The following is a 22246-nucleotide window of genomic DNA, read 5'->3' on the forward strand; positions in this document are numbered from 1 at the left end:
GCACAGGATTGGCTCAATGCCCCCTTCCCACACCCCCTCCTCAATGATTCTGCAAAAGGGGAGGGGATTCAGTGATTAATTAAGAATGAGATTCAACTCACAAAATGAGTGTGATTATTAAATGCACACCCAACAAAATCCCCCTCCCCTCTCCGCAGAGGAATAGGAGAGACTGTAATACAAGGCACATACTCCTCCTTCCCCATCCCCAGAAGGGGAGACTGCAACACACATGGCAAAATGCTACAGTATATTCAGTATTCATCCCCAGTCTTTATAAACACTGCCTAAAATCCATTGCCCACTAGGAAGTATGCCTTCCCATCTCCTATCACTCTCAATATACCCAAACATGAGGAAGGCTAGTGGTAGAAGTCTGATTAAATGAATGAGATTTTCTCTTCCAAAAATATACGATTTTAAATGTCCCATTAGCACAGATACATACATTAATCATCACAAGAGGGAAAGACTTTAAACACTGTTATAACATCAATCTCTAGTGAGAGAAAAGTCAGCAGCCAGTCTGTCAAAATCCCCAATCCTGTAAATATGTGCATGCTTACATTTACTTACACTAGTAGTCCCATTATAGTCAATTACACTGCTCACACGCCCAAAGTTAAGAATGTATATGTTTGCAGGATTAGGATCTAAATGAGCATGTCTCCATTCTCCAGCTCCAAAAAAAGGGTGATATTTTACGTTACACAGAATAAGCAAAATACTTTACAAAGTTCCACACATGCAAAAATTCATTATGAGTTTGGTTCTTTTCTTGTAACTAAAGTAATGTTGTGGTGTCTTTGGTGGAAAGGGAAATCCATATTTCACATGTTCAAGTAAACTGTTGATTACTTTATATTCAGACCTTGAATGAAATGTGTTGTATAACAATATGAGTGAAACTCTGGCCCCAATGAGGTCAAAGGCAAGATGCTCATTGACTGCAATGGGCCCTGGATGTCACCTGATAGCTTACCTATAGTTTGTAATATTTGTAAACATGAAAACCTTTTTAGCTCAAACCAATATTTTGAATTGCACCTGAGAGACAAGGTGTGTAAGGTAATATCTTGTATTAGACCTGCTTCTATTGGTGAGAGAGGCAAGCTTTCGAGCTGCACAAAGCTCAGATTTGAGGAAGAGGTCTGTGAAGCTTGAAAGCTTGTCTCTCTTGTCAACAGAAATTAGTCCAATAAAAGTTATTACCTCACTCACCTTGTCCTTGTGATATCCTGTGATCTACACAGCTACAGCAGCACTGTATACCTGAATTCTGTGCAGTTCACCTAACACAGGTGTCCTCATACTGACTCACTCCGCTAATCAGATAAGCTACAGCATTTTACACTAAATGCATGTAGCTTCCTAATGATCTTCAAGTGTTGCCCAAAGTAGAAAACATTGCAACAATGGCTTTATAGTTTCAGTAATATCCCCATAATCAACAAGGATTGCAATTGTTTAGCTACCTGCAAATTATAAAAAGTGCCACAAGCCACTCTGAGAATCCAAAATCAGTCAAGATCTAAAACAGGGGTCTCCAATTCAAATGACCATGAGGGCCACATGAGGACTAGTACATTGGCCCGAGGGCCGCACCACTGACCACCCCCATCCCCACTGCTGCCCCGGCCCCACCCCCACTCCACCCCTTCCGTGAGGCCCCACCTCTTCCCACCCCTTCCCTGGGGGACACCACTATTTACCTATCTCCATTCTGAAAACTGACCATTTATGCCTACCGTTTGTTTCCTATCTTTTAACCAGTTACTGATCCATGAGAGGACCTTCCCCCTTATCCCATGACTGCTTACTTTGCTCAAAAAGCCTTTTGTGATGGACCTTGTCAAAGAGGTAGCAAAATTTTTAGAAGACACAAAGTTATTATATTAGTCAGGACCAAAGAGGGCTGAGGAAACGCAGAGAGACTTAACCAAGGTAGGTGAATGGGCAACACGATATCAGCTTAAATTCTATATTGAGAAATACAAAGTTCTGCACATTGGAGGAGAAAAATTTACTATTCAGACACCTTATAGAGTTCTAAATTAACTGTACCAATTCAGGAAAGATGAGGCATCATTGTGGCCACCTCAGTTAAGACTTCTGCTTAATGTGCACAAGTTGAAATTAGATTCTGAAGTCATTGCCGCAGGATGTTGAGGCCAAGAATTTAGCAAGATTGGATGCTTTTATGGATAACAAGAATATGCAGAGTTATACTGATTAATACTAACAAAAAGTATTGAAAAGGACACAGACCTTGTGTTTCAGGGCTTAAGACAATGTCTAACTAGTAGGGATTAGGATGAGACCTTTATAGGGGGGCTTATTCTTCTGCCCATTGGTACATCTACTGTAAGGTTTCTTGCATCTTCCTCTGAAGCATCTGGTGTTGGCCACTGCCAGAGACAGGATATTGGACCAGATGGATCCTGATCCAATATGGCAATTCTTATATTATTACTCTGTGTGTAGGTAAGTGATGGGAAATGGTAATAGTGGCCTGGATGGGAGGGCTCTGATAAGAGAGATCTCTGGACATAAAGGGCAGTTAGTTACTAGACAGTGGCAAGAGAGAGGGGTTTGCTTTCAAAGGATGTAAACCATTTACTTTCTTTTTTATCTATAATGAAGCTGAGAATACCTTATGTACTCTAGTTTATGAGAAGTAAAAATGTAGATACATTAAGCAAATAATTTTATTTTACTTATATGTTCTTTCTATTTTGAATAAAATTTGTTTTTGTTAAGACTGTTGTTATATGGACAATTTCATGCAGTACAGCCACAAAGTAAACACTGTAATCTCTAATGGGAGGTACTGAGACAAAAGAGCTTCCGGAAGCTAAATCCTCCTTTCAGTTTTGGTCATGTGGGCCTGGACAAAGATGTCCTATCCCAGTGAGTTGTGTTGTCAAGAGTAAATAAATGATTCTGCAGTTAGCGTATGGTGGGGACACACATTGAGGGATGAGGATAAACAGAAATACTGAATAGCTGCTCATTCAGTGAGCACCATCCATAGGGTGCACTGAATGACATACGGACATGGCTGGAAAAATAGTATGTGATTATGTAGTTAAAGATATGCATACACACAAGTAGCCAAATGAAGATTGCACAGGAACCCTTAAGACTAGAATTTCCTAGATTTTGAGTACATGACTTTGCAACTTTAGCTTTCTTTTATCATAGCTTGTTTTTTAAAGTGGAAATTTCAAGTTTTTTTTTCATTTATAACCATATCGACCCTCCTCCTGGGTCATCAGCACATCTGGGACTCTTACATCCACTGTACAGACTTCTACCACTTGAGCTAATGGAGTAACTGATACCTGTAGTAGGCTATCCTCCTCTATGTGGACCAGCCACTACAGAGGGATAAGACACACATATTACCAGTGGGATACATAGATATTTGCAGATGACAGAGAAAAGCTGGGATGCAGGAATCTTGGGTTCTCAGATTGTGGAAGGAAGTGTGTTTAGAGGTCACAGACATTTCTTTCCCTGCCTAACTCCTCCTTTTGACCCTGTCCCCTAACATATACCTGCCTGTCTCTTCCTCTACCCATCCTACAATGTGGTTCTTCCCCTATCCCTGTAGTCCCCCTTCCCCACAGCCAGAATTTACTTCCACTTTTCCTCTAACCCATTCTCAGTTCGTCTATGACCGCCATGTTATGGTCTCTCTCCACAGGGGGGATGTTGCTGTGTGTGTTACTGTCTCTCTCGCTAGGGGGATTTTGCTTTGTATGTTACAGTCTCTCTCCCTAGGAGGATGTATGTCGATGTGTGTTACAGTCTCTTTTTCAGGGGATGTCGCTGCATGTTACAGCTGCTCCCTCTTTCTCTAGAGGAGTGTTACTGTGTGTGTTACAGTCTCTCTAGACGGGGTGTTGCTGGGTGTTACTCTCGCTCGCTCGCTCTCTTTAGGGGGTGTTGCTGTGTGTGTTACAGTCTCTCTCTAAGGGGTGTTGCTGGGTGTTACTCTCTCTCTCTCTCTCCCTCTCTCTCGGGGGTGTTGCTGCGTGTGTTACAGTCTCTCTCCAGGGGGTGTTGCTGGGTGTTACTCTCTAGGGGGATGTACGGCGCGGTGTGTTTTGAGCTGACAATAACGGTTCAATTCCCCTGTCTAAATCCTCCCCTCACACGCTTGAGCCTGCGTTTCACCCCCACCCCGCAGAGGCGCAGCCCGCACTGGGAGCGGAGCGCGGCGCTACCGCCCAGCCCCACCCTCCCGCGCTGACTGTAGCGCAGCCGCAGTAGGGAGCCGGCGCTGTGGCGTTAGAAACTGCCTTCGCGGCGCAGGCGCAAGGGGATTTGGCGCCAGCGCTTGTGCGCGGCGAATGAATGTTGTGGAAGCGGCAGCGCTGAGGCAAGTGCGGGGCGCGTCCCGGGCTAGCCCCGCGTGTGCTGGGGGACTCGATGCTTCCGTGTGCGGGCCCCGGTGGCCGCTTCCCGGCGGCGAGTCTGCAGGGGCTCTCTCCGGGGGCTGCTCTTGGATCGGGGGGGAGGGGCATCGCCGGGGGCAGGGGGCTGCTCTTGGGAGGGGCATCGCCGGGGGCGGGCAGGGGAGGCGTTGGATTTGATTCCTCTTCCCTTCAGGCACGCATAGGATGGGGGAAGGGATAGCTGAGCGGTTTGAGCATTGGCCTGCTCAACCCAGGGTTGTGAGTTCAAGCCTCGAAGGGGCCATGTAAGGATCTGGGCCAAAAATTGGGGATTGGCCCTGCTTTGGGGGTTGGACTAGATGACCTCCTGAGGTCCCTTCCGACCCTGAGATTGTATGATCCCTGGGAGCCTCCACCCCCAGGGTGGCAGAGGGCGGGGTGGGTGGAGGCACAGGACTGCCTCCTGGTCACTCTGCCTCCCTCTTGCTGCCAGTTGGAAATACTGATATTTAAAAAGTCCCTCCCGAGCGCTGGACTCACACGTGTGGGAGATGATTCCTGTTGTAGATGTCCTGTCTGCTATATCCCCCAGTGAAGGGGAATCATAGAATATCAGGGTTGGAAGGGACCTAAGGAGGTCATCTAGCCCAATCCCCTGCTCAAAGCACTGAGTGTTAGAGGGAAGTGAGGGTGGCCCAGTTATTTTCTCCCATCTGTATTACATTTGAAATACTGATTCTAAAATCCATTCCCAGTGAAGGTGTTTCTTGTCATCCTGGGGAAGGGAGAGAAAGTTTGGGGGATTTCTGATCAGCTGTCCTTTTGTACAGGGTCACAGAGAAGTTAAGCACGAATAAAATGGGTCTCTCTCTCTCTCTCTCTCTGTTATTTTTAGAGTAGGGTGAATGTACGCTAAACTTCACAAAGCACTTCTGAGGCAACATCCCACACTGGGATTTGGCTCCCTTCTGTGCCTGTGTAGACAACATATAGAATTTTTCTGAATAAAATAAAATGAAAATGCATTTTTTGAACATTACTAACTATCATCCTTGCATCCCCCCAAAAGTAAATTCTCTATGCAGGGATTTTGAGGGCAAATCGAGGAACGACATGGTTCATCAGTGATAATGTTACAGACTCATGGTGTAAAATAAGATCAACCGTCTTCTAAAACTTATTTTACACAAGAGCGTCACATAAATGCATGTGGCAAAAATTTTCAGAGTCAAACATTTGAAAATTAAAAGGCCTTAACTTTTAAATTAGTAATTTTAAAAACTTACAAGTAGTTTTCAAGTATTCTTACCTTTCAGTTCCTTGGCCAATTTTTGTGGTTTTGTAATAACATTTTCCCACTTTAAAAAATGTTTGTTTCCCCTGGTACTCAGAGAGAGCCACATAGCTGAAATTGACAGACTATCCAAAAGGAAACAATAAAATAGACTCTACTTAAAATGCTTTCAATTGCACAAAGTAAATAAACTGAAAAATTGCTACAGTAATCTTAGTTGTTACTTGTAGCAGTAGTTTAAAAAAATCAACAATACAGATGTATGTTTTTGAAATTGGCAGTCTCTGTCTAGCTGGCATTCCAATTTCAATCACATTCTTATTTGGTGGATGCGTCTGCCAGCAAAAACAGCCTTTCAGATTTCACTATGTATATATGTCCTAATTATATAGAAAGTGATATACCTTATTAATCAAGAATCATTGTAAACACTGATTCATTTAGTGTAAAACTTTACCAAAGTATTCTGTATTTTGCATGGTGTTCTTGTCTTCTATGATAGAGTTGAGTTCTTTTTCCTTTCCCTGCAGTGAGACTTCACACACTGGAGATCATACTATTTTTGTCTAGGTTTTTATGCTACGCCCATTATTGTGTTGAGTGCATACATTGCAGCTATAATTCTGCCATGTAGGACTGGATGGAACCCTCTTTATAATCTATCACCACAACTAATTGGCTAGGAAGGTCATTCCCTTGGGCTAAGTGTGTGCTGCCTTACATCACTCCCTGAGGAGCAAAAAAATGGGAATCAGGGGTCAGCACCACCACATTGTGTGACAGACACTCGAGAAAATTATTGTGCTAATAGTGACGGACATTGTGGGGTGGGGGAGTTATGTCATTCAGTCATTCAATTTTTTGAAAAATTACCACAGACTTCAAAATTTTTACCACGGACACTTGTGTCCGTGTATGGACATGTTGCTGACCCCTGATGGGAATGGAAGCCATGGACTTCTACCTGGCAGTGCCATTTGGATAGCTGAATATCAAAGCATTTTGATACAATTTTGCAGGCTTCTTTAACAAGCATACCAGTGATGTTATGGAAAAGAAAATGGCTGACAAACCTGTGGAAAGACCAGCTTTCTTTGAAATATTTAAGGCACGATGCAGTGAATCAGGTACAGCTATTATTTCATTTGATTAAAATAAAGTACTGAAAGCATATTGTAATCAGAGGCATTTTCAGGGTGCTGTATTCTGTAGGCATTTGCAATAAACTCTATATCCCAGTGAAGAGTTTAGTTTAACTTGATTGTCTCCTTAGATTCCTATGTTCTTTATCCACAAGATGTGGTTGTAATTTCCAAATGGTTTTAATAATGGCTCAATACTCATAAATGCTCTAATATTTTAATATACTTAATTTTATCAAGGCCTTAGTCTCTTATATGTCAACGTTAAAAATAATTTCACTTTTAAGTTGCCTCCCGCTCTAGGTTCAGAAGTGCTAGTGGTCATGATTCTTTTTCCAAATATACTGTATTTTGTGATTTATTCATTTTGAGAAGGACTTCTTATTTTTCAAACTTCTATATTGCTGTTTTTAGCAAAATGGGTCCAGTTTCCCTTCTAACTGTAAAACAAACCAATTCATAGAATCATAGAATAGGATCATAGAATAGGGAAGGGACCTCAGGGGGTCATCTAGTTCAACCCCCTGCTCAAAGCAGGACCAATCCCCAACTAAATCATCCCAGCCAGGGCTTTGTCAAGCCTGACCTTAAAAATATCTAAAGAAGGAGATTCCACCACCTCCCTAGGTAACGCATTCCAGTGTTTCACCACCCTCCTAGTGAAAAAGTTTTTCCTAATATCCAACCTAAACCTCTCCAACTGCAACTTGAGACCATTGCTCCTTGTTCTGTCATCAGCTACCACTGAGAACAGTCTAGATCCATCCTCTTTGGAACCCCTTTCAGGTAGTTGAAAGCAGCTATCAAATCGCCCTCATTCTTCTCTTCCGCAGACTAAAGAATCCCAGTTCCCTCAACCTCTCCTCATAAGTCATGTGTTCCAGTCCCCTAATCATTTTTGTTGCCCTCCGCTGGACTCTTTCCAATTTTTCCACGTCCTTCTTGTAGTGTGGGGCCCAAAACTGGACACAGTACTCCAGATGAGGCCTCACCAATGTCGTATAGAGGGGAACGATCACGTCCCTCAATCTGCTGGCAGTGCCCCTACATATACATCCCAAAATGCCATTGGCCTTCTTGGCAACAAGGGCACACTGTTGACTCATATCCAGCTTCTCGTCCACTGTAACCCCTAGGTCTTTTTCTGCAGAACTGCTGCCGAGCCATTCGGTCCCTAGTCTGTAGCGGTGCATGGGATTCTTCCGTCCTAAATGCAGGACTCTGCACTTGTCCTTGTTGAACCTCATCAGATTTCTTTTGGCCCAATCCTCTAATTTGTCTAGGGCCCCTGTATCCTATCCCTACCCTCCAGTGTATCTACCACTCTGTCACCAGGGTCACTTGTGGTATCTGCAGTCCAGGAGAAGATCAGAGCCGCAAAGGGAACTACAAAAGATAAGGCCCTCAAGAAACTGGGCCTTTACAGTACAAAGCCTTACTTTTATCCTCCCTCCAGTATACATTGCAAACTACTGTTTGTAAAATACAGTTTTCTGATGTGGGAGAGGGTGATCTCCTACTATGAAAGGTCCCGTAGGACTATAGGGAGTAGCTGAGACACACCATCAAGGAGGGAGATGGTACCAAAACAGCACTACAAGGAGCAACAGACAAGTCTAATACAGCAACTTGATCCATGGCTAAGGAAGTCCTAGTGCATCAGGTCTCCTAGTTACAGGCATCTGGGGTTCTGAAATAAGTCTAGGTGACAAAAGAGGACCTACTCTTTGCAGGCATGGCGATCTTCCACAAGCAGACAGACAATGCACTCCATTCCCTCAAGGATTTGAGTGCAATGCTGAGATCTTTAGGGATCTATACCTCAGTGCCATACCATAAGCCCTTTTGGTACCAGCTCCCACAAAGACACAGAATGCTATATTACTCCCTCAGTCACCAACTGGAACACTACCTGGAAAGTGGCCCTGTCACACCAGGAGGCACCTGTCATTGTCCTCTGTCCCACGCCAGGCTCCCTGTGAGAGGGAGCAGGCTTGATAGGGGTATTGAGAGCCCCATCAAGGCCATTCCAGAGTCGGCCTGGGGAAATTCTTACTCTCTTCAATCAGGCATGGTCAAAGATTACAGCTGACAAATAAGTGCTGGACATTTTCACCCATGGCTGCCTCATCCATTTGCTGTGTTTGGCACCTTGCCATACCCTTCTCTATCCCTTTTCAGGAACCCTACTAATGAGAGCTTTCCACAAAAAGAAGTGGCCTTCATCTAGGAATCACAGAAGAGGTTCCCCAGGAATACTGGGGAAGAGGCTTCTACTTCTGGCATTCCCTCATTCTCTTTGTCCTATGCTAGACCTGAAGAGACTAAACAAATTCATATGCTGCCTCAGATTCAAGATGGTAACACTTGCCTTCACCATTCCCTCGCTTCAGACTCATGACTGGCTTGTGACTCTCAATTTTGCCGTCCACTCAGCCCTCAGGAATTACCTGAGATTTATGCTGAGATCAAATCATTACCAGTACAAGGTACTGCCTTTATATATATAATATATGGTTGACTGGCTTATCAGAGGCAGATCATATCAGGAGACCTTGACAAGTTTCAGTTGTGCCCTCATGCTGCTTGGAGAAATATGATAAATCATCACTATCTCATCACAGAGATAGGGTCCAGGATAGATTCTGTGTCTTATGAACTCTAAGGACCGATTCCTCTCCCTTCAGACATTACTGAATACAGTAAATTTCACCTGGCTACAATGGTACAGATTTGCCTTGCAGCATTATGCCATGTGCCCTCTTATATTTATGTGATGCTGGTTGCCAGATTCTCCGGAGACTGCTACAGTTCTGACTCTGGTCACTCTATTCTCCTGCAAAGTCACCGACAAAGAAGGTTCTAATACTTCCTTGTGTCCTTGCGGTGCTGCACTGTTTGCTGCATCTTGACAATGCCCTAAAAGGGGTGCCATTTGTGGCCCAGTTGCTATCCAGGGCATTAGTGACTGCTGCATCTGGGACAGGCTGCGGAGCCCACCTGGACCACTTACAGATGCAAGAGATATGGAACTGCATATAAATACCTTAGAGTTTTAAGATGGCAATTTACATGCCATAATCCTGGTAGTTCTGCACCTCGCAAGACTCAACAACGCACTGAACTTCCTGAGCAGTCCATCACCAACCACGAGAGGACACTGCAGAAATTGCTCTCCAAATTGATATTTCATCAGTAGGGGATGCTGCTGACAGATATGTTTGCCATCAAGGACAATGCCAAGTGCTCAGACTTCTGTTCCAGAGGGGGCATGACTCTTGGATCATTACCAGATGCCTTCCTTCTGCAGTGGAATCAAGTCCTTCTATATGCTATCCCACCAATTCTGTTAATCCTCATGGTGATTGCCAAAGCTAGACGAGACCAGGCCATGCTCATTCTCATAGCTCCCTGCTGGCCGAGGTAGTTTTGGCTGACAGACCTGTTACAGATGTCCACGTGATCACCAGTCAGTCTCCCAGATTGCTCAGACCTGTCATCAAAGATCAGCTCAAGTACTCCACCCAGACCCAAGGTCACTACACCAGATGGCTTGGATGCTGGCTGATTGAGCATCTCAGAAAGGAACTGCACCTAGCATGTTCAGGAAGCATTGGCACAGAGCAGGAAGCTATCCGCACCTTCAAATGGAAAAGGTTCTTAACATTGGCAGCCCGATGTGGCCAAGACCTGCTGCAGGCCGCAGTACTGAAGATTCTTGACTATTTGCTGTAGCTAAAACACTCTGGATTTTCATTTAGCTACGTCAAGATCTGGCTGGGAGCACTGTCAGTGTATCATTCACTGGTAGTTGTTGTTAGTCTTCTCTCATTTGGTAGTGTCAGAATTTCTTAAGAGTCTAATGCATTGCTTAATCACTGGTTAGAGATTTAAAAATTTTATTAAAGGTAATGTTAAAAAAAATTTATATAATACATAGGTTGGAGAAAGAGTGTCTGTACATCTGGGTATAGTGCTTAGATTATCCACAAATACAAAGTTAGTTTTTAAAGTCATATGACACACAGAAAGAATGAGGAGTACTTGTGGCACCTTAGAGACTAACAAAATTTATTTGAGCATAATAATAAATTTTGTTAGCCTTTAAGGTGCCACAAGTGCTCCTCGTTCTTTTTGCTGATACAGACTAACATGGCTACCACTCTGAAACATGATACATAGAGTACATAATCAGCAATAACCCAAATTTAGGTGAATAGATTTAACAATACAGTTTAGATATTAGAATCCGAATACTCGGGTATATCGCTTATGAAAAGTTGTACAGAGATTTGGTTGTGGAAAGCAAAGTATATCAATGAGTGGAGATTGTCCCTCAGTAATTGAGAATTAGGTTGATTGTCTGTTTAGAAAATATAGTCCATGAGAAAAGTATCTACTTCAGAATGGGACCTCAACATCCTCCTCCTAAAATTTATGGAGTCAGCCCCCGCACCTCTTTAGCACCTCTTGGAGTGCTCCATCCACTATTTTATTCTCAAAATTGCCTTTTTGTTGGTCATCACCTTGACCAGAAGAGTAAGTGAGCTTCAGGCGCTCATAGAAGAACTCCCATATACTTAATGCCATAAAGACAAAGAAGTACTGAGACCTCATGCAAAATGCATTCCAAAGGTAACTTCTGAGTTCCACTTAAAATAATCAATTAACTTGCTTGTGTTCTTCCCAAAACCACATTCCACACCAGGGGAGAAGAAGCTATGAACTATGTGATATTGACAGAAATCTTTTGACTGTCCCCACCTCTGTTTGTGGTCATAGCTGGCTGCTCCGAGGACCAGGCCATTGCAAAGATTGTCTGAATGGCTTATGTTTTATATCTCACTGGGTTACCAGCTGGGCAATGTGTCTCTCACTCTGACGATTAAGGCTCACTTCACCAGAGCACAAGCAACATCCTCTACTTGCTCCTGAAATACACTGATACCTGAAATCTGCAAGGTAGCCACATGGCGCCACCCTTTCATATTTGTCAAGCATTATGCACTGGATTTAGCTAGTAGATCAGTCAGCAAGTTTGGAAGAGCAGTACTCCTATCTGTGTTTGACGAATGCAGCTGTGATACTCCTACTATGTAGAGATGACACTGTTTGCCATTCACATATATTGGGATCCACACTGACGTACGCAAATAACAGTTGCTTTGCCCTACAGTGACTGTGGCTCTTCAAGGTGTTGTCAGTGTGGATGCCACAACCTGCTCTCCGTCCTGTTTTCAGAGTCTCAGCTAACATGGGCTCTGAGCTGTGAGGGAGCTAAGGGAAGGCTGTGACTCCTCTGCCCTTTATGCCCGCATAGGGCAGCACAAGGAGGCACAGCATAGGTGTGCTGCGCTGGCTGACACTGATGTTCCCCCCACCCCACCCCACCCCCCCAAAAAAAAAGAAAAAGAAAAAAATCTAAACTCATGTGCATGAGGCTTATGTGCACCACAGTGGGATCCACACAGACTACAACATCTTGAAGAGCCACAGTTACTGAAGGGTAACTGTTCTTTTGGTAAAAAGCCACAGTAGTAGTTTAGTCAACATTGTTTGATTTTTGACAAAACTGATGTTGAGTCAACATCAAAATTGGAAGGAGTACTACAATATAAAAATGTATGGTTAGAGGAGTGTTGTTGGGTTTTATAACAGGCTGGTTTAAATGTCCAGTATTGTCCAATCTCAGCTATTGTATAATGTCCTTCATGGAGTATTAAACTGATTTGAATTCAGACAATTTAACATAAAGTTAGGGTTTCTCAAATATATATAAGGCTAGGTTTAATTACATATAAAAATAGTGTGATATTTTTCTTTATAGACTTAGGGCCAATAAGTCTCAACTGGTTTGAGGAACTCAGCACAGAAGCTCCACCCTATGAATCTGAAACATCAGAGAAACTTGAATACAGAGCTGGCTGGCTTGATCAAAGTGCTACTAAAACTCCAAGAGGGAAACCCTCTACATATAGCCAGTTGGCATCAACTCCAATGATTTTCAAAGAACAGAGTGCAACATTGCCACTTTTGTCTTCTCCAATAAAAGAACTGGGTCAGAAGAAAATAGAAGCAGGTGAGTACCTGGGTTTGTTTGAGAGAGTTCTCTCTCTTTTCAGGTAGCATTTCACTTAAGACTGTACCTCGTTGTCTTCCTCAAAGTATATGCCAATTTTCACTCAAGTTTTGACATATCTAGAAGTTCTAGCATCTATGCCTCTTGGATCAGAATTAGATGAACTATAAAAATGTTTTCTGCATAGGTATTTCTGATGCATCCATTGCTACTATATCTGATTTGTACATTTACTGTAAATTTGTGTCCTTCCTTTCAAATATTGGCTTCTGCTGAAGCTGGATCTCTTGACATATATCAGAGGCTTACCTAGATTCTACAGTAAAGCCTTTAAAGATGTTCAGCAAGTCAGAATAGCATTGCACAAGATGTAAATCAGGGCAGTTTATGGCTCTCCCATTTTAAAAGGGTTATTTGAGTTGTTTTGTATTTCAGTGCTTTACATACATTTGTGTAATGGTTCGAGGATATACCTCAGTATCATATGGCCAGATTGTGAACCCCTTACTTACACCAATGAGCAGTTACTTATATAAGTAGTCTCATCAGAGTCAATGGGACAACTCGTATGAGTAACTGCTCACCACCCAAGAGGTTCACAGTTTAGCCCATAGGGTTCCAATGGCCAAGGTGGAAATGCTCTTCTTCATTTACTAATTCTTAACTCTCAACTGTTCATGAGACACTTGTAATACAAATCGGTACTGTCTGGCACTGTACATAAAACCAAAAATATTTCTTCTTTATGCTAGCTTATTCAATGCAAGAAATTTATTTTTTGTGCAGACCTGGGAGAATGCTGGTACAATATATCTGTGAAAGAGCTTTATGGCCTCTCGCAAAAATCATTTCTCCTGTAGTAACAGGAAATTCAGTGACAATGCACATTGACTCCTTTGCCTAGCTGACATAATCTATAGTGAAGATAAATAAAGAATAAATTTAATAAATATTTTTTAAAAAAGAATGAGCCTTATTAAATGAACTTAACTGAAATTCTGTGCATGTATTGTCATTTTGACTAGAATTTCTGAACGTATTCCAACTTGATCAAAAGGCTCCATTATTAGAAATGTAAGTAACATTGAACAATGTTTCTTTTTAAAAACTAAGGCTTTGTTATGTACATTTTAAAAGGTAAGTTTATTTTTAAATTTCAGAATCAAAATAGTTATATATGCAGGACTTGGTTAACTGTCTACTGTATATACTATACATTGCAGGCAAAGTCAGTTTGGTTAACAAAGAACATAGAATAAGTCCACATGTTATGAAGACAAAATTGGATCAAACAACTGAAATATTTTCACCTCTCAATACCTCCCTCAGTGTAAGGTATGTTATGGATGTTAACACTTTTTAAAATGAAATGTTCAAAAGTATTTGACTTAATATATTTTATAGGAGGGTTATATTTAAATTCAAATTATATTATAAAAACTGTTGGCTAGCACATGGATGGAAACATAAGAGTTTCAGAACAGTGGATAATCTTGCATATTTTATACACAAGCACTAAAGTATATATACATAGCTGAGTGATTTGCAAATGGATTATCAGCTATATTTGGAATTTCCTCCTATTTTAGGTTTGTTGGACTCTTAAGAAACTTTATTAAAATACTCTATTTCCTTTTTATTTTTAAATTGTAGCATAATGTGCATAGGGTGCTTTAGTTGACATCTCAACTTCACAAATTCTTAGCATTTGATACAATGACCATAAAATACTAACTGCAACATATTAACACAATGCACTATTCATAAAATTTGTTTAGTAAAGGAACTAGTTTATGACAAATGGTGCAAGTCCCTGCAACATTTCAAATTCTACAATTCTTTTTATTTATTTATTTATTTATTTTATTTATTTCAGATAAATCGGGCCAAAGTATCTGAAACTGTAGAACACTTCCGTAGTGAAGTATGTTCATTTAAAATGACAATTGGACTACAAGCTTGTATGCCAGATTTTAATACAGTTCAGTCAAAGCATTTATTGAACAGTTGGTAGAAACCCATGAAAATTGGTACTGATCATGGAATAGCTTCATTGTTCCTTATTTTAATTATCACATGCAAAGTCACTGGATCTTAAATATTCCATGAGTTCTGTTTTGATGGCCCATATGGCTAAAGTAAAACTGTAAATATTTTTGTGTGTGTGAAGGCAATATAATAGAGTGTACAATAATGTCTATTAGGAAAGCTTACCATTTAAGTTTGATAAGTAACAATTTTTTTCTTTGATTTTGTTATTTAGTCCAGCGGCTTTAAGGGATATTTACAGAACACCACAAAGAAATAATATTCCTGGTGAGTATCTGTGCTCCTTCTCTTACTAACAAAAATATTTATCTCTAAAGATCATTGGATGACTTAATTAAATGTTCTTTCTAATTTCTAAATGTTTTTCAGTGGCACGTGGACGCTTGTTTTGCACACCTAAATTTTTGGAGGTAAGCATTTTATTTCCGGGTTTAGAGTCATAGACTTTAAGGCCAGAAAGGGACCATTAGATCATCTAATCTGACCTTCTGTATATTACAGACCATTACATTCCAGCAAGATGCCCTATGTTGATCCCAATGACTTTAGCTAGACTAAAAGAATCCAAACGGTTGTGTACCACAGATAGAGAACAGAAGATACTGAGGTACTATCAATGCCTGAACCTCTTTCAATGGCATTGAATTAATTAGATGAGACATGCTCAGATGATCTTAGCAGGTGATCCATGCCCCATGCTTCAGAGGAAGATGAAAAAAACCTAAGGTCCCTGCTAATCCGAAGTAGAGGAAAATGATTTCTTGACCCCAGAGCTGGCAATCGGTATGACCCTGAGCATGTGAGTAAGACGCACCAGCCAGGCATCTAAGCAAGAGCGTTGTTTTAAAATATACTTTTAAAATGATTTGATGTATTTCTAGGTTAAGACACCAAAATGTATTTCTGAAGGCCTGGGAGCAGAAGTGGATCCAGATATGTCTTGGTCAAGTTCTTTAGCCACACCCCCTACGCTTAGTGCAACAGTGATAATAGGTAACATTAAAAATGTGTGGTATTTCAAGGTTAACATAGTTGGCTTAAATGTTTTTATAATCCCAGGAACACGTGACTGAAGAGTAAACTGGATGTTTATATGGTATTTATATGACAGCTTTGTCTTTGCTGTAAAGTGGTGTCCATAACTGAGCAGTAGCAGTTGGTTTTTAACAACATCATCCTGAAAGGAAAACATGAACCTGAACTGTGTTGTTGCTCTTTGAAAAGCTAGTTCCTTTATATCAGGGCTCAGGGCATATAATAATAGCATCCTACCTGACAGAATAACATAGCAACATTTATAGAAACAAAGATTAACATGTTACATTGATTGCCTGCATCTATACCACCTCAAGCTGTGATTTTTATAAGGTCAAGCTAAACTGTGTCAGGCTGGGTCGACACTTGGGTGTAATATTTCTAGGAGAAATAAGATTCAGTAGTAAGTGGTATTGGTGATTCAATAGGTTTAATTTGCCCCATAAATTCAGTATTGAAAAAATGTGCTCGCAACGGGTTGATGGGCACTGGGCTGCTGGGGGCACAGTCTTTCAGATTAAATACAAAACCAAACAGCTGCAATGTTTGATCTCAGATGTCTTTGTATGTCATTGATGGATGAACTAATATACTTAGTTTGTATAATCAGTTTATAAAATACTCTGACATATCTGGATAAAGCACACTATATAGCTATAAAATGATCATTAGTCCATCATCCCATACGTACAGCAAAAGTGCTTGTCCAGTGTTGCCTAACATCTTAATTATTATAGTATTTATGATGCTGTACAAATATTAGTATATACTTTTTTTCCCAAATAGTCAATTTATTTGAATTAAAGTTCACTTTAGAATTATTGACAAGTCCAGTAAGTGGTGAAGGGATTAAAATACTGAAGTTGTGAATTTGTTTTAAGGGAGCAGGACATATAAGACTGTATGATAAAACATGCTGTGGGTAGCTTATGTTCAATTTTTTTATCTGATGTCCCATTTTTTAAAACATAAAATCAGCCTCTGTAGTTGTGATTTGATCTACTGCAATCTTTAGTTTTATTTTTTTACACCTCACTGATGGCATTGTGCCACCCATTTTTGTTTTCCATCCTTCATTCATTTACTTCCAACAGATGTCCTCCTTGTTGGAGATGGGTAGAATGACTTCTTTTACTAAAATGCAAAATTCAAGTCTTTCTCTACGCTCAGGTGTTCTAAATAAAGTATGATATTTAAACACTATAAATTCTCTTCTATATTGTGTATTTTTAACGAGATGAGGGTAAATTGGAGTAGAATTATAGGAAAGATTTTTGTTTATGTAAGTGGAAGACTAATAAATAGATCATTACTTTTCCTGTTACAGCTTTTCCAGTGACAACACTCCAATTCTTCATTGGTGTGCAATATCGGAAACAATCATGCTAAATTGTGGCAGCTTTTATGATGTGCGTAGATGTCAACTCTGGAATTAGGTTGAGACCATCACATTTATTTCATTTGTGTCTGTTTCTAGAGGTGAAAGATTAGCATGTTATCCAGATGGTCTTTCAACTTTTTCATAATTGTTTTGAAAATATGTTTACAGCTGATTTTCATAGAGCCATTCTGAATCCACATGTACTGGTCAATTTAGGAATGATGCGTAAAGTGTTTAATGGCTTGGTTTCTACTACAGAAATAACAATGCAAAAGGAAAACAGGTTTATCAAGCAATAGTTTCTTGCTAGACCTAAAAACAAATAGTTACTGCAATCCATCAGCCTCATATTATTTCACTGTGATTATTACAAATATCCTGTGTATTCCAAATATACAGTGAAATCTTGACACCTCCCCCCCCCCACTCTTGCCCCTGTATGCCATCCATAGGAGTTGGAATGGTCCATAGGGTCTCTAAAAGCTCTTCATTATGCCTGGGGGGAGTTCCCCCAAGGGCAGAAACTATGTAAGACCAGCAGTAAAGCTGTTTTCAGAGGACCCCTTTGCAAACCTTGGCATTAGGGGCATGTTGGGAGCAGAGTCACAGTATGCAGCACTGTACTGATTCTGAGTTACTGTCACCTGCAGTGCAGTCCAAGGAGACTGCTGTAACTTAAACAGCCCCTCAGGACACTTTAAAAGCACAGGACAAAATCTCACCCATAAGCTTTTTAAATGACTGGTCCACAGATTTGAACTGTTTAAGTACTAGACAGAAATAAATATTTTACATATTTCAGAGCATTTTATCAGCCACATAAGTATAAGTGAATTGAATTATTTTTTAATTTCAGCTAGAGGAAATGATTCCATATCTGGAGCAAAGCAACATGATGAGAGAATTGCTATGGTGAGTAAATTTAAGCAGAAAATATCCTACTGAATCTGTTTTTTTAAATTTATAGTTATGTATTTATTTATTATTTAATATTCCTTGAGCCAAAAAAATGAAATATTTAATTTCCTCTTCTCTTCACTCTGTTATCTCCAGTATGGTTTAAAACAAGTTACATTTTAAAACTTAGTGTTTGCAAAATTGAGTATGTAAAACCAAGCTATAATTTCATTTAATGTGTTTGTTTTGAACTGATGCAAACTCCACTTGTTACTATGCACAACTATATACACATTAGCAGTATTAAAACTTGTAAAAATCATAAGTATTAGTAAATCCTAGTGAGCGTTTAATATTATATAATTGTTATTTGACTCTTGGGTTTACAGGTCTTGCACAACTTTTTCTCCAGTCAGGGTAAAAGGCCTGAGAAGAATGATATAAATGTACTATCCATACCAGAGACAGTAAACTTAAATACAGAAATTGATGTCAAAGACCATGGTAAGCACATATACTTTTAATATTGTTAGTTCCTTATTGGGTTTACTGTTTCTTAGCCTCAAATATTAAGCTACCTTCACTAAAAGAAATATATGCAAGAAAAACTCTCAGGGTAGTTGACTGTTGATCAGATACAGAACTCATATACCTTAGAGAGAAGACTGACACATGTTGTAAGGTCAGGAAATGCAGCCATAAATGTTCAGAATTTTAGCTAGGATACAAAAGACTGTAGTAGCAGTTATGTTCCCGTTCATACTGTATTAAAGTAAATATATTAAGGGTTTGGGGTAATATTTTCAAAAGTGTCTAAGTCCCATTGACTTTCAATGAAATGTCTCCAAAGTGCCATTTTCAAAAGCGACTTAAGTACTTAGGAGCCTGTCTGAAAGTCAGTAGGACTTAAACTCCTAAGTCATTTGGAAATGTCTACACTACACCTGGGAGCAAGCCTCCCAGGCCAGGAAGACAGACTCATGCTAGCAGAGCTCAGGCTAGCAGCTCAGGCTGCTAATGTCGCCGTGTTAATGTTTTGGTTTGAGTTGCATCTTGGGCTCACAAGACCACCCAACCATCTGAGGCTTTCTTCAAGTGATGGTCCCTGTTGTGGGTTACGCATGCGCACCAGGCACCCAGAGTCGGAGAATTTTGAAAGTAGAGTCTTTTGCGCCCTGGCTCGCCTCATGCTTCTGACCGAGGCCATAAAGGCTGGGGTGGACTGACTGCCTCTTCAGTTCTTTCTCACCACCGCATGGTCTGGGTTGGAACTTTAGTGTCCTAATCTCTGACCTTGTTCTAAATAAATAATTGTAAATAGTTCTATTAATTCTTAAATAACTTGTAGATTAGTAGTTTTACCAGTTTTAATAGTTTTAGAATAGTGTATAAAGGCCTGAGGGAATAGTCTGATGCATAGGCACTGACTCCATGGGTGTTCCAGGGCTGGAGCATCCACGGGAAAAAAAATAGTGGGTGCTCAGCCCCCTCGATCAGCTCCTCCCCCAGCTCCTTGCCTGCTGGTGGGCCCCGCCGATCAGCTCCCTCTCCCGCCTGCTGGTGATCAGCTGTTCAGGAGGCATGATCAGGCATGCAGGAGGCGGTGGGAGAGAGGGGGAGGACTGAGGGTGGCATGCACTTGGGGGAGGGGGTGGAGCAGGGGCGGGAAGAGACAGGAAGGCGTGTAGTGGTGGTGGGGCCTGGGACAGGGTGGGGGTCAACCACCTCCCAGCAACTCAGAAAGATGGCACCTGTGGTCTGGTGTCTAAAACTCTACCAGTCAAGATGGAAGTTATTGACTTAGAAGATTTGAGTCATCGTGCTAGAAACTGGCATAGTTGAAACAAGTGAGAGAGACACAGAGCTGCATTGCACTGTTGGAGCAGAGAGAGAGAGACATCTTAAATTGACATAGAAAGAAGGGGGCATGGCTAAACTAGAAAACAAGATGGTAGCTTAATCCACCTGTTTACAATAAAGGGAGAATAAATTAAAGCAGTTTAAGAAGATAAAAAGAACTAAGCCAACCTGAATCCACAGATCTGTGCCCTAAATATGCAAATCAGAAAAAGAAGGCTAAAGGGAGCGGGCAGATCCCAGTCCTAGAGAGCAGCCTCTGGAAGAGAAAATCCAGCAACGGAATCCACTGCCATTAGGCTGCAAAACATATTAAAATTACTCTTTAAGCTTGGAGTTGTTGATCCGGACCCTCATTATGCTGTAAAGGTACAGGGGATGAGTGCAATGAGGGTTTTAATTTTTTTAAAAATTGTTTTGTTGTGGCTGGGGGAGGAAGTATGGAAGCAGCCATTTTGAGAGAGTCACAACAAGCAAGGATGGAAGACAAGAAGATTTAGATGTCTGGGAAAGGAAGGAAATCCTCCCCTTCTCCCAAATGAAGACATGGTTGTGGAAGAGAGTAACCGCCCCTCCAGCAAACACACCATGGATGTGGGTGGAGAAGCAGCAGTCATTGAGTCTGACCTGAAGGCCCTACATATAGAAATCAAAAAGATGAATAAGGAGATGAGAGGAAAAGTCCTGGCTCACAATAGATACAAAACATTAAATTAATGGGAAAAATTATAAAATATGGAAACGGGATTAAATGAGCAATCAGACATCATTACTAATCTAGAGGAAAGAATCCAAATAATTGCAAAAGGAGAAAAAAAAAAAATAGCTGGAGGACATAGAAATTAGAGAGCACAGGAATAACATAAGGATTAAAGGTGTTCAAGAGGAGACTGAAGGGACAAATCTGCTGGCCATGTTGGATGATATTTTCCATTACACATTAAAATGTGGCAAAAAAGATTGCATTCATAATGAGAAGCTCACAGATCCCTTTTCCCCAGGCCCTCAGCAGGCTCCAGACCAAGAGAAATGATTATCTATTTATACTACTGTCAAGACAAGGATAAAATACTGAGGGCGATGAGGGAGAGAGCTGAACTGCCGACAATTCTTAAGCAGCCCATACACATTTTCCCAGATCTGGCAACCTCAGCCCTTAGATAGTGAAGAGAACTATACCAGGTAACCACAGTTCTTAGGACAAAATAAGGTACAAATGGGGGTCCCCATTTAGACTGGCTTTTAAATGGAAGGACAGATATGTCTATCTCAAATCCAAAAGAAGAGAAATGGGTACTGTTGGACATGGGAATAGGTGAATCCCCTGAAGACAAATCTGAATGGGCTCAAGGCATCAGTCCTACAGTTTACCAAGAAATTACTGGGAATTAGTGAGATCAAAGAGAGCCATAACAGCTCAGAAAGATGCAACATCAGGACTAAAGGACAGACTTGAGAGCAGAAGAAACAGTCCAAATCCAGAAGAATAAGATTAGTATCTGGGCTATGACATTACAGTAAATAATGGATATGATATCCATGTGGTTATAATGATAAAGGAATATAGTTAAATGGCAGCTGAGCTGTACAGCATCCAGGATATTTTATGCTGTGCGACTACCGAATACTTAATGGGCATAACACTTAATATTGTGATTTATATTGTAAACAGAGTTAATAACGAAATAGCAAGAGACCCAGATCTCCCCTACTGAAGTAAGTCTCGCTTTAGAGTTCTCACAAACATTTTAAAATTTTATATTAATTGGAAAAGGAACACCTGTGATGGAAAATGTTAAGAATAAGTGAACTCAAAGATGGTATAATTTTCTCATAGTGTCCAGTGTTATAAAGAAGTTTGATGGGATTAGATAAGGCTTGGTTCTTAAAAATATATATATAAAAAACCCACCCTCCAGCAGGGAGCTGATATATCCATGGAGTAAGTAAGGAGAACCCAGGATCCCACAGCTAGAGGGGACCTGGGGACAGTGGGGGAATGCATAGGGAGAGATACAGGGGAAATTGGATAAGAGAACAGAAACAGATGTTAAATGTAGTTATATGTTCTAATAGAAAAAATGTATATTTAAAAATAATAGGCCTCAG

At 40.8% G+C, this 22246-nt stretch overlaps 1 protein-coding gene across 3 annotated transcripts in view; it reads left to right on the forward strand.

Moving 5' to 3' along the window:
- Window positions 1–4253: 4253 nt before the first annotated feature.
- BRCA2 (BRCA2 DNA repair associated) overlaps window positions 4254–22246 on the forward strand; it is an 89312-nt gene continuing 71319 nt past the window's right edge. For all 3 annotated transcript variants that reach the window (XM_037892049.2, XM_037892054.2, XM_043531581.1), the window contains exons 1-9: window positions 4254–4387; window positions 6717–6824; window positions 12667–12918; window positions 14142–14253; window positions 15182–15234; window positions 15337–15377; window positions 15849–15960; window positions 18240–18295; window positions 18670–18784. In XM_037892049.2, the coding sequence (XP_037747977.1) occupies window positions 6746–6824; window positions 12667–12918; window positions 14142–14253; window positions 15182–15234; window positions 15337–15377; window positions 15849–15960; window positions 18240–18295; window positions 18670–18784 (820 nt within the window). In that variant the 5' untranslated portion in view covers window positions 4254–4387; window positions 6717–6745. The remainder of the gene's footprint in view (window positions 4388–6716; window positions 6825–12666; window positions 12919–14141; window positions 14254–15181; window positions 15235–15336; window positions 15378–15848; window positions 15961–18239; window positions 18296–18669; window positions 18785–22246) is intronic.

The sequence above is a fragment of the Chelonia mydas genome, chromosome 1 (assembly GCF_015237465.2).
Source record: "Chelonia mydas isolate rCheMyd1 chromosome 1, rCheMyd1.pri.v2, whole genome shotgun sequence".
Lineage (NCBI taxonomy): Eukaryota > Metazoa > Chordata > Testudines > Cheloniidae > Chelonia > Chelonia mydas.